At 41.5% G+C, this 13273-nt stretch overlaps 1 protein-coding gene across 1 annotated transcript in view; it reads left to right on the top strand.

Moving 5' to 3' along the window:
• PRKAR2A (protein kinase cAMP-dependent type II regulatory subunit alpha) overlaps positions 1-13273 on the top strand; it is a 94138-nt gene that overhangs the window by 39417 nt on the left and 41448 nt on the right. Inside the window, exon 2 of the mRNA XM_047773741.1 lies at positions 4649-4684. Within this exon, the coding sequence (XP_047629697.1) occupies positions 4649-4684 (36 nt within the window). The remainder of the gene's footprint in view (positions 1-4648; positions 4685-13273) is intronic.

Below are 13273 nucleotides of genomic sequence, written 5' to 3'. Positions count from 1 at the left end.
TCTTTTATGATTATAGGCATATAATTTTATCTGATGTTTTATGGAGAAAACAATGATTCTATCACTAAACTGTATAGATTTTATCTTGGTTTTTTTGGCCACTCCTTTGCCTGCAGAAGTTCTCAGGCTGGGGATTGAACTTCTGCCAAGCAGTGACCTGTATCATAACAGTGACAGCACCAAATCCTTAACCTGAGGAGCCACCAGGGAATTCCTGATTTTATTTTCTGTAAATCTCCTAGAATCCATTTGTTTTCCTCCTGTCTGAAGCCAGACATCTAAGCAGTGTACTACCTTCCTCCACTAGCTATGGTCAAAGTGATCTTTATAAATCCAGTCGGCAATGATTTCCTTTGCTCCAGTTCCTTCATGTTGTAACAGAAGTGCTGTGTCCAATGCTGATCAACTCATAGGGAACATTTCCAAGTGATTTTCAATTCCATCTTGTTTGGAGTGTCCAAGTCCCCATCCTCTTTCCAGTGGTCTTATAGGTATTCAAGACAGTAGGGGGAGTTCCCGTCATGGGTCAGTGGTTAACAAATCCGACTAGGAACCATGAGATTGCGGGTTCAATCCCTGGCCTTGCTCAGTGGGTTAAGGATCTGGCGTTGCTGTGAGCTGTAGTGTAGGTCAGAGACATGGCTCGGATTCTGAGTTGCTATGGCTTGGGCATAGGCCGGCGGCTATAGCTCCAATTAGACCCCTAGCCTGGGAGCCTCCATATGCGGGCAGGTGCGGCCCTGGAAAAAGACAAAAAGACACACACACACAAAAAGAGTATTTTAGGCACTGTTTTCTGCTGGAAGATTCTCTCATACTTATGCTAGTTGAATACTTTAATCCACATAAAGTCTGATGCTCTTATTTTGAGCTCTCTAAACAGTGGCAAATTACAATAGACAGCCTCTGACTGCTACAGTCATTGATTGCTTTCTCTGTGTGCATTGACATTGTATCTTGCTCCAACTGCAGCTTTTTCCTCTGGCCTATAAATGCTTATATGATGTATACTAATTAAAAATGAAATAACACAGTTTTATCAGGCAGCATGTATATACCCATTTTGTTTACCTTTTCATCCGTTCGAGCTAAATGCCTCAAGTCTCTTTTTATTTTTAATTACATTTTATACTGCAAGTCAACCTTTTTTTTATGCTTTTGAACTCTTTTATGGTTAGAGGGAACGCGTTAAGAATTTTAAAAGATGTCTTTTTTCCAGGATAAAGTAGTGCTTTTAAGTTTGCATTTAAATTTTTTTTTTCAAATTTTTTTGGAGTATAGTTGACTTAGCAATGTTGTATCAGTTTCATGTGTATGCATTTAAATTTCTTTTTCTTTTTTTTTTTTTCTTGCTTTTTATGACCATACCCTCGGCACATGAAGGTTCCTAGGCTAGGGGTTGAATCAGAGCTGTAGCCACCGGCCTACCCCACAGCCACAGTAACTCCAACTCCGGATCCTTTTTTTCTTTTTTTTTTTTTGTCTTTTTGCCATTTCTTGGGCCGCTCCTGCAGCATATGGAGGTTCCCAGGCTAGGGGTCTAATCGGAGCTGTAGCTGCCAGCCTACACCACAGCCACAGCAACACGGGATCCGAGCCACGTCTGCGACCTACACCACAGCTCACGACAACGCCAGATCCTTAACTCACTGAGCAAGGGCAGGGATTGAACCTGAGTCCTCATGGATCCTAGTTGGATTCGTTAACCACAGAGCAACGAAGGGAACTCCTGAACTTAAAATTTTTTATTCCTTCTTTTATCTCTTTGTTTCAGACATACTATTCTTATTTTACAATAGTTCTATAATCTTTTTTTTTTTTCTTTTTTGGCCACCCTGTAGCATGTGGAATTCCCAGGCCAGAAATTAGATCCAAGCCACTGTTGCAACCTACTCCACAGCTGCAGCAGTGCCACATCCTTAACCCACTGTACGGAGCTGGGTACACTACCAGGTTAATACTGGATCCTTAACCCACTGCTCCAGTGCTCCAGAAACACCGCTGATCCTGTTGCTGCCACATCAGGAATTCCGATAGCTCTATAAGCTTGATATCTAATCTTTTGTTTGATTTGTCTCCTGATAACATCCATGCTAAGTTGTTTCACTGTGTGCTTTATAATTTTAGGTTTATACTAATGTTTAATGGGGTTTTAATTTTGGAAATACCATGAGCCCTGAGTTGAGGACTTAAAGCTGGTGTACATTTCATGTCTACCTGAGTGACAAGCACATGATCAAAGGAAACTTTTCCAGGGAATTCCCTTGTCACTGCAGCAGCTTGGACTGCTGCCATGACGCAGGTTTGATCCCTGGCCCAGGAACCTCCACATGCCATGTGTACAGCCAAAAAAATACTGGAAAATAAAAAGGAAACCCTCCCACATCCTCCAACCTAGAATGCAAGCTCCATGAAATCACAGGAGATCTTTGTGTTGTTCACTGATGTCTCCCAAATTGTTTACTATAGTGCATGGCACATACTAGGCATTCTGCCTGTATTTGTTGAACTGAGTTTATCACTTTCTTTCCTGGTGGATGGATTAATTTTGACTAGTCCACTCTCTTTTTGAGGAAGTAGTGAGAGCTTGTTGTAGGTACTTTCTTTTTTTTTTTTTCAGGGCCACACCGTATGGTGTAGGGAAGTTCCCAGGTTAGGGGTTGAATCGGAGCTGTAGCTACTGGCCTATTACCTACAGCTGCTGGCTGTTACCTACAGCCACAGTAACTCAGGATCTAAGCTGCGTCTATGACCTACATCACAGCTTACGGCAACACTAGATCTTTAACCCACTGAGTGAGGCCAGGGATTGTACGTCCTCACGGATACCAGTCTGATTTGTTACCTCTGAGCCACGACAGGAGCTCCCAGTTGTAGGTACTTTCTATCAGGAATGGCTGGAGCTTTTAACTGAATATTTGTCTGATGGTTCCAGTAACATGACTTTGACTCCATGCTATGTAAAAAAATAATCTAATCCTATTAGGATAAATGAGCATTTGCCTCCTTCCTGGGTCTATATTTCTTTTCTTTTCTTTTTTTTGTCTTTTTGCCTTTTCTAGGGCCGCTCCCACAGCATATGGAGGTTCCCAGGCTAAGGGTCCATTCGGAGCTGTAGCCACCAGCCTATGCCAGAGCCACAGCAATACCAGATCCGAGCCGGTCTGTGACCTACACCACAGCTCATGGCAATTCCGGATCCTTAAGCCACTGAACAAGGCTAGGAATTGAACTCGCAACCTCATGGTTCCTAGTCGGATTAGTTAACCACTGAGCCACGATGGGAACTTCAGGGTCTATATTTATTTCAAAGGCCTCATATTAAACTTTGGCTGAGCCATTTTCAATTTGTTTTTCATAATTCTCAAATTTCTGGGGTTTTTTGGAGGGTTTATATGGCATATTATGTATTTTTAAATGAAAGTAGAATAATCTTTTAAGTTAAAAAAATCACCTTGTTCAATGATATAGCTTAGTGGTAAGAATTTAGATAACTATCAAATATAAGGAATGATAGGTGAAAAGTAGAAAAAAATTAGCAATAAGAAAACTTTTTTTTTTAATGTATATTTATTTATTTATTTATTTTTGTCTTTTTGCTATTTCTTTGGGCTGCTCCCGCGGCATATGGAGGTTCCCAGGCTAGGGGTCGAATTGGAGCTGTAGCCCCTGGCCTACACCAGAGCCACAGCAACGAGGGATCCGAGCCGCGTCTGCAACCTACACCACAGCTCATGGCAATGCCAGATCGTTAACCCACTGAGCAAGGGCAGGGACTGAACCCGCAACCTCATGGTTCCTAGTCGGATTCGTTAACCACTGCGCCACGTCGGGAACTCCCACTTTTTTTTTTTTTAACCTAAAGACATGGGGTACATTTTTCTCATTAATACTCTGACAATGGGCGGAGAAAACCCACCCATATTTAGGGAGAGTATAACTTAATGGTTAATTTTTCATTTTAGTAATACTCATTAAAAAATTTAAAATGAAATGTAAATGCGATTAGCTAGTAGGTTTGGGGATTATCTTTAATAGAAGAAAATATAACTATTTGATGTCATAACAGTACTAGTAAATTTAATAGGTTTTTTATTCATTTGGTGTGATACAGATTGTATGGAACTTGGATGTGAGCAGAAATAAAATTGCCACTGAGTATGTTGAAGTTATAAATAGCTTGTATTTAAAGACATATGTTATTCTTTATACTGTTTTTACGTGATCATGTTGAACCACTATCTGTGGTTGATTATGGAAGAGTATGATTTTTTTATTGCTTTTTAGGGCCGCACCCATGGCATATGGAGGTTCCCAGGCTAGGGATCTAATTGGAGCTACACCTGCTGGCCTAAGCCACAGGCACAGCAATGCCAGATCCGAGCCTTGGCTGCAACCTACACCGCAGCTCACGGCGACACCAGATTGTTAACCCACTGAGCAAGGCCAGGGATAGAACCCACAACCTCATGGTTCCTAGTGGAATTCATTTCCTCTGTGCCGTGATGGGAACTCCAAGGAAGAGTATAAATTGACCCACCACTTGGTATGAGGTGCTTAGTTCTGTTGACAAAGATCTTTGCAAAAAAAGGGAGAGATGGGGTCATGTGACATAATGATGGTTAAATGTCGTTTCTTTGTTTTGCAGTTCCAATTCCTAGCAGATTTGATCGGCGAGTATCAGGTATGTGTTCTTTTTCATAATATATTACTAAAATGCTATTTTAAGATAGGATTACCTTAAAATAAATTGATCTTTTTAATAAAAAGATAAGTTGATAGCATTACAGAACATTATAAAAATTACCTATGGTTCCTTCTTTCTATTTCATTTTAAGTTCTGAGTACATATGTACATGTTTTTATATTACTATAATTAGCATGTTTCCTTTTATGCATTAATATTTTTCCATGTTCGTAATTATGGCTTCTAAAAACTTTCATATCACTGCTTCTGGCATTCTAGATTACGCTTACCCTTAGCTTCTTGCTCACATTGTTGGGCCACTTAAATTATTTCCTCATTGGTAGTGCTGAGAGAGGTATTCTCCATCAGAGACTGAGCATTGCCTTGGCCTTTTCTGTGTTTTGGTTTCTAGAGATAGTGTACAAAATAGGCAGGGAGAAAGACACCCTAGAAAGACCTCTTTTCTACCATCATCTCACTAATATGGACAGTACCTTCTCTTTTCTTCTTCTTCTTTTTTTTTTTTTTTTTTTTCTATCACAGATGCAGCATGTGGATGTCCCCAGCCAGGGCTCAAATCTGCACCAAGCCACTGGATCCTTTAACCAACTACACCAGGCCAGGGATCAAACCTACACCTCAGCAGTGACCCGAGCCACTGCAGTTGGATTCTTTTTTTTTTTTTTTGTCTTTTGTCTTTGTTGTTGTTGTTGTTGTTGTTTTTGTTGCTATTTCTTGGGCCGCTCCCGCGGCATATGGAGGTTCCCAGGCTAGGGGTTGAATCGCAGCTGTAGCCACTGGCCTACACCAGAGCCACAGCAACATGGGATCCGAGCCTTGTCTGCAACCCACACCACAGCTCATCCTTAACCCACTGAGCAAGGGCAGGGACCGAACCCGCAACCTCATGGTTCCTAGTCAGATTCGTTAACCACTGCGCCAGGATGACAACTCCCTCTCATAATATATTTTTAAATTGAGGTATTATTGACTTAGAGACCTATTCCTCTTTTTTTTTTTTTTTTTTTTTTGACATTTCTTGGGCCGCTCCCACGGCATATGGAGGCTCCCAGGCTTGGGGTCGAATTGGAGCTGCAGCCACCGGCCTACGCCAGAGCCACAGCAACATGGGATCCGAGCCACATCTGCACCCTACGCCACAACTCATGGCAACGCTGGATCCTTAACCCACTGAGCAAGGCCATGGATCGCACCTGCAACCTCATGGTTCCTAGTCAGATTTGTTAACCCCTGTGCCACAATGGGAACTCCCTATTCCTCTTTTAGTGTAGTTATAAAATAGTACCTCAGATTGTTTTATTTGGCATTCCTTTGATTATTAACAAACAAATGAACATTTTCCAAATATGGGAAATACATTTTAATTTTTTTGGTATGGGACTAGTTTGATATTTTTCCTTTTTAACATTGTTATCTAGATTATTTTTATAAGTGTGAGTAAATTCTATTATGATTTTTAAGCTTTTGAAATTTTTAATACAAAATTTTCCAGGTTGTTTGTGCTACTTATTTTATGCTATTTTTTATTGATTCAAAAATTTTGATCTGTGACTAGTACCTTGAAAGCTACCTGGCACATAGCAGATACTCAGTAAATATTCATTGACTATATATACATCTATATTTTTCATGATTGTTCCTAAGCTGAGAAGTTCCCGGTTTTTTCAATAGAGCTGATAAATGTGTTTTTTGAAAGTTTTTTGTAATTAAAATGCTTGACTTTTGCATACATCTACGAGTTTATTTGGTTGTACAGTTGGGATGTTAATATGTTTCCAAATTGCTGTGCTAGTTTGTGTGTGTCATAGCTTTCATGTCCTCTTTTTCTAGGAAGGTTTATTTATTTTTTCCTTCTTTCTTTCCTTCTTTCTTTCCTTCCTTCCTTCCTTCTTCTTCTTTCTTTCTTTCTTTCTTTCTTTCTTTCCTTCCTTCCTTCCCTCCCTCCCCCTCCCTCCCTCCCTCCCTTCCTTCCTTCCTTCCTTCCTTCCTTCCTTCCTTTTTACAGCTGCACCTGCGGCATTTGGAAGTTCCCCAGCCAGGGGTTGAATTGGAGCTGCAGCTGCCGGCCTATGCCACAGTCATAGCAACACTGGATCTGAGGTGTATCTGTGACCTACACTGTAGCTTGGGGCAACACTGGATCCCTAACACAGTGAGTGAGGCCAGGGATCAAACGTGCATCCTCACAGACACTATGTTGCTTTCTTAACCCACAGAGCCACAACAGGAACTCCTAGGAAGATTTCTGGATTTTTAAATTGTCATGTGACCTAACATCTCTTAAGGCTCAGAATCCCTTTTCTCTCTGTCAGTCCTTTTCTTTAAGAAAATCTGCTCATTTAGATTTGCAGAAAGCCCTTGATAAGCTTGTACAACAGAGTCTGTTGAAAGGAGATTGAAGAACGTGTTGTTACATATAGAAAGTCATTTACAGGAGTTTCTGCTGTAGCACCGTGGGTTAAGGATCCAGTGTTGTCTCTGCAGCCATTATGGTGGCGCAGGTGCAACCCCCACCCCAGCTCAGTGGGTTGAGGATCTGGCATTGCCGCAGGTATGGCATTAAGTCACATCTGTGGCTTGGATTTGATCCCTGGCCCAGGAACTTCCCTATGCTACGAGTGAAGGGAAAAAAAGAAAGAAAGAAAGAAAGCAGTCATTTACAAAGAGAAAATGGAGTAGGGATTAAGGCTGATGATGTGAGATCCACTGAGCTACCATCTCCCATTTCTGTTTGTCCCTGTACCCCTTTTTACCTAAAGATTAGTAATAGCTCTTGACATGTTTAGGACAGGCCTGGGAGATGGAGAGTGCAGTGACATCTCCTCCAGAGGTCACAGACAGTCAGATGAATTGCTGCTTGGGCTCTCTGTCAGTGTGCTTCAGTCCTTAATCTCTGTGGAGGACTCAGGCAAGTACTTGGTATTATCCCTCCCCTTTAGCTTTTATAGTCTTACTGAAGGGTTAAAACTTTTTAATATAATTCAAATGTTAAGTGAAAATAAAAAATTCTTCATAGAATCCAAAATGATTATACAGGAGATAAAAACAGCTTGTTAGCAATAGCTGACTTTTTTTTTTTTTTTTTTTGGCCTTTTAAGGGCTGCACCCGAGGCATATGGAAGTTCCCAGGCTAGAGGTTGAATCAGAGCTGTAGTAGCCGGCCTACACCACAGCCACAGCAACACCAGCTCCAAGCCGTGTCTGTGACCTACAACACTGCTCATGGCAACTCTGGATCTTTAACCCACTGAGCAAGGCCAGGGATTGAACCTGTGACCTCATGGATACTTGTCAGATTCGTTTCCACTGAGCCATGCTGGGAACCCCAGCTAACATTTTTTGAGTGCATGCAATGTGCTAGAGGCACAGTTTTAAGGTCTTTCTTGGATTGTTGAATTTAATCCTCATGCTAACACTATGAGATCCATGCTGTGATTATCCCATTGTATGGATGGCGAAAGTAGGGGCAAAGCAGAGGTTAAGTAACTTATAATAGTCAAGGTGATAAAGTACTCAAAGGTAGCATGGTTCCTAAGTACTACCCTTCCTATCCTTAAAGGACCCTTTCTTGTACCTTCTGGAACTTTTGGTTAGTCTTCAGCTAAATCTCCTAAATTCTTGGCCTGTTCTCTGTGAGTATAGTCTTCATCTCCTTAATCTAGCTGAAGTTTGGCTTACCCTGCAGGCATTTCAAATGGCGGCTCGTTTCTCATTTTCCCATTCACCATCTTTGTAACACTGAGAGAATATATGTGAAAGGCATTTGTTCTTCATTTTTGCTTCCATAGCATTTTTTCTCCCTCCTTCCTAAAACCCTTGGCTTTAGACATCACATTATATTCTATAAGCCACTACCCCTCCTTGTTTTAGTCCTCTAATAGCCTCAGGTTTTTCCTTCTTATTTCAGCATAAATAATCTTCCATTCCTTGACCTCCTCTTCTCCAAGATTCTTGTCTTCCACCTTGCTTCAGTCACTCACCCACCATGGTTGTACTCGGGGAGGACCACTCTTCCCAGTCAGTGATCCCAGTCTCCCACCACGACTTACTATCTTCTAACAGCTCCTTTGCTGTCCTACCCTGGCTCTGACAACTCCTGTCTTCTTTTCCCTCTTTATCACTTCCTCTTTACTAACCTTAAATTTATTATAACCACACCCTGGCACATACCTTCAATTTACTTTTCCATTTTTATTTGCTTGGCTAAGCCACACTCTCCTCTTAGTCTGTGTCTGTACCACAGCTGTACTTGGTTGAAGGAAAACATGTAGCCCTTTTGACAGATCTTACTTTCATTTCATGATCACTAACTTCTAGTAGGCTCTTGGTGGCAGCAATCATACCATGTTTCTTTATTTCTTTTCTTTTTCCGCCATCCCATGGCATATGAAGTTCCTGGGCTGGGGATCAGATCTGAGCCACAGTTGTGACCTACACTACAGGTGTGGCAACGTCTGATCCTTTAACCCACTGTGCCAGGCCAGGGATTGAACCAGTGTCCTGGTGTGGCAGAGACTCCACTGACCCCATTGTGCCACAGCAGTAACTCCCATACTGTGTTTCTATACTTCTTTCACTCTTCTGTCCTTCTAGGTAAGTCTTTCATACATTCTCTCACCCAAAACCTACTCTATCTTCATTCTTAGCAGATAATCTCCTTTTCAGTTTAACTATGAAACTAGAAATAACAGAAAAGAATTTCCATAGACTCCACGACATCTATCCTAAGTTTTGGGAGTTCCCTCTGTGGCTCAGTAGTTAACAAACCAGACTAGTATCCATGAGGACTCGGGTTCAATCATTGGCCTTGCTCAGTGGGTGGGGATCCAGCGTTTCCCTGAGCTGTAGTGAAGGTCACAGACAAGGCTTGGATCCTTTGTTGCTGTGGCTGTGGCATAGGCCAGCGGCTATGGCTCCGGTTCGACCCCTAGCCTGGGAATCTCCATATACTGCAGGTGCGGCCCTAAGAAAAAAAAAGAAATAAGAAAAGTTTTGGAGCTCCTTTGTGGCACAGCAGGTTAAGGATCTGGCATTGTCACTGTGGTGGCTTGGGTTGCTGCTGTGGCATGCGTCTGATACCTGGCCCAGGAACTTTCACATGCCCCAGGTGTAGCAAAATAAATAAATAAATAAATAAATAAATAAATAAAAGAACTCTTAAAAACCACTTTTCTTTCTCCAGCCATCACCCTTTTTCTCTCTGTAACTTTACAGCAGAACCCCTTGAAAAGTTGTCCGAATTTCTAGTTTCTCTTTTATTCTCTCTTGAGGCCATTCCAATCAGACTTACCTTCCTATATCTCAGCAAAGCTACTTTTTTTTTTCTCCTTTTTGGCCGCCTTGCAGCATATGGAGTTCCTGGACCAGGGATCAGATCTGAGCCCCAGTTTCAACCTAACCCACAGCTGTGACAATGCCAGATCCCCAACCCACTGTGCCAGGCCAGGGATCAGGCCTCTGTCCCAGCATTCCCAAGATGCCACTGATCCCTTTGCACCACAGCGGGAACTTCTCACTAAAGCTACCTTTATGTATTGCTCACTCACATTTTTCAGACCTTCATTTGAAAGAAACCTTCTTGGAGTTCCCATCGAGGCTCAGTGATTAACGAATCTGACTAGGAACCATGAGGTTGCCGGTTCGATCCCTGGCCTTGCTCAGTGGGTTAAGGATCTGGCGTTGCCGTGAGCTGTGGTGTAAGTTGCAGACACGGCTCGGATCCCCGAGTTGCTGTGCTGTTGCGTAGGCCTGTGGCTACAGCTCCAATTGGACCCCTAGCCTGGGAACCTCCATATGCCGCAAGAGCGGCCCAAGAAATGGCAAAAAGACCGAAAAAAAAAAAAAGAAAAAAGAAAGAAACCTTCTTAGGCCTTCAATAAGTCCTATTTAAAATCCTCCCACTTCCCCAACCCATGCGCATACACAACATATCTCCTTTATTTTCTCCTTCGTGCCTCTCCTCTTTAACTTATTTATCCTATTTACTATCTAGTTACCTATGTAATAGTGTAAGCTCCAGTCAGGGAGGGAATTTTGTCTGTTTTGTTCATTGATGTGTAGTTAACATTTAGAACAGTGTCATTATGGATTGGATGGATGAATAGAAGGAACAAAGGAAGGAGTCAGGAATCAGGAGGAGAAATTGTAGGCAGAAAAAAAAGCAAGAAACACTTTTTGGAGGGAGGCAGAAATTGTATTAGAAGTTGAAAAACATGGAAGTTACTATTTGACTGTTATCAAGAAGGATCCATTCTAGGTGGAAGGATGACTTAAGACTGCCTCTCCCTTGCAAATCACCGGAATTGAAAAACCGTGCTTTCCAAATCCCAAGTTCTAGCATAACAGTCCCTCTACATCAAGTAATAAAAACATCAAATGAAGAGAGTTCATAAATTCTTTAAAGCCAGCTTTCTTAAAATAGTACTAAATTAATGTTAACTGTCTTTGAGTTTGAAATGTTAGTTTGATTCTGTTACTTTAAAAATCTCATCCAGTAGTTCTCATTGTGGCTCAGCGGTAACCCACCTGACTTGCATCCATGAGGACACACGTTTGATCCCTGGACTCGCTCAGTGGGTTAAGGATCTGACCTTGCTGTGGCTGTGATGTAGGCCTGCATCTCCAGCTCCAATTCAACCCCTAGCCTGGGAGCTTCCATATGCCTTGGCCATGAAAAGACAAAAAAAAAAATTTATTTCATCCAAAAAAAAAGACCTCTCTTACTGTAGTTTAAGCCACCCAGTCTGTAGTATTTTGTTGTGGCAGCCCTAGCTGACTAATATATCCAGGCTAGATCAACTCTTCATAGATACTGGCAGGACAGCACAGGGCCTCCGGCCTATGACCAGGATCTCTGCTCATTTCTTTGTAGAAATGAATGGGTTTTCTCTCACAAGTACTTTTTTAGTGATTCACACTCTTGGATGAAGTAAGCGCGTGTTAAAATTTGGAAGAAGAAATTGTGTTGGATAATCTATTATTACTTTGTATAGTTTCCTATTACTTTTTTTTTTTTCCGGCTTTTCACAGGTGCACATGTGGCATCTGGAAGGCTAGGGGTCAAATCAGAGCTACAGCTGCCAGTCACAACCACAGCCACAGCCATGCCAGATCTGAGCCACATCTTCGACCTTCACCACAGCTCACAGATCCTTAACCCACTGAACAAGGCGAAGGATGGAACCCATGTCCTCCTGGATACTAGTTGGGTTCGTTACTGCTGACAATGGAAACTCCTAGTTTCATGTTACTAACTAGTGACATCTGCTGGAGAACTATAGCGAAATAAATTCCCTCAAATGAGAGGCTGTGCTGCTCTTTTAGACTTCATGTTCAATAGGTCTTGAGCATCTCATGACATTCATTGTAGTTCTTGAGGTTGCATAGGGCATCACACAGACACTGAGCCTCCCTAGGTAACTTGTGTTTTGAGACAAGCTTCCTGATGTGTAGAACCACAAGGGGCAACAATCACATAGACACTTAAAAATGGATTTTTATGTAGAAAAGTAATTTGGAATCAGGACCAGGGAGAAGTAGAAAGGTTGATGGCAGACAGAAAGAGGGCAAAGGGATCTGAGTCTAATATTCAAAAGAAAAGGGGGAAAAAACCAAAACCAATTTAAAATAAAGATGGAATGTTTTTCCAAAAGTAGAAACATACTAATAATTTTAATGAAAATAATTACATTTATTTAAATCATGTGCTATACCTTAAGAACTTAAGACTTTGACATTTGTTGCCTCAGTTACATTAATGTCTATAAATGTGAAAATGAACTAAGTTGCTCAAATACTTTCTTCTAAAATCAGAGGAGAAGCAAGCCTGGAAGTAGGCTAGCTCAAGACTAAGTGTCATTATCAGCAAAATCCTGTCAGTCATATCAAGGCCTTGTTCTTTTAAATGAAAAATTTCATAACATGCAAAAGTAGAGAAAGTTAGTATAATAATACCATGTACCCATCTATCTCCAAAATTAGGTTTTTTAAAAATGCATTTATCTAAGAAGACATTTCACGATCCTAGACCAAGGAGTAGCAATTGGAGTAGATTGAGTAAGGGTCAAATATGAGAATATTTCTGAGGAAGAATCTGATGTATTCATTGGACAAGAGGTGAAAGAAGGAAGTCATGGTGAATTCCAGATTTCTAGTTTAGGAAGCTGAGCTGATAATGACAACATTAATCAAGAGTGCAGAGAACCAAGAAATTTGCTCTGTACCATAGAGTCTGGTTAGCTGTCCTCAGTGCAATTTCCTCAGTCCCCTACCCAAATACCTATGAAGATGCAAACATTGGCACCAGTAAACATCCAGAAACTCAAGAAGGTGTCTGCGTTAGCCTAGGACTGAGATAAACTTTAGATCTGAGATCAACTTGTTTCCTTGCGGACACAGGAATGGCTTGGAGAAAGATAGTCATTATCTATATCTCATTTTCACTTTTGTAGCTCAGCTACACAAAGCCTGTACTAGCCAGGGCCTGGGGAGCACTCTCTGCAAAACTTTACCTGGTGCTGTTTTAGGAATTAGAATGGTGTCTGGGCTTTATTTGCTTCTCCCTGG

The sequence above is a fragment of the Phacochoerus africanus genome, chromosome 1, assembly GCF_016906955.1.
Source record: "Phacochoerus africanus isolate WHEZ1 chromosome 1, ROS_Pafr_v1, whole genome shotgun sequence".
Lineage (NCBI taxonomy): Eukaryota > Metazoa > Chordata > Mammalia > Artiodactyla > Suidae > Phacochoerus > Phacochoerus africanus.
This window is presented reverse-complemented; position numbering and strand designations above follow the sequence as displayed.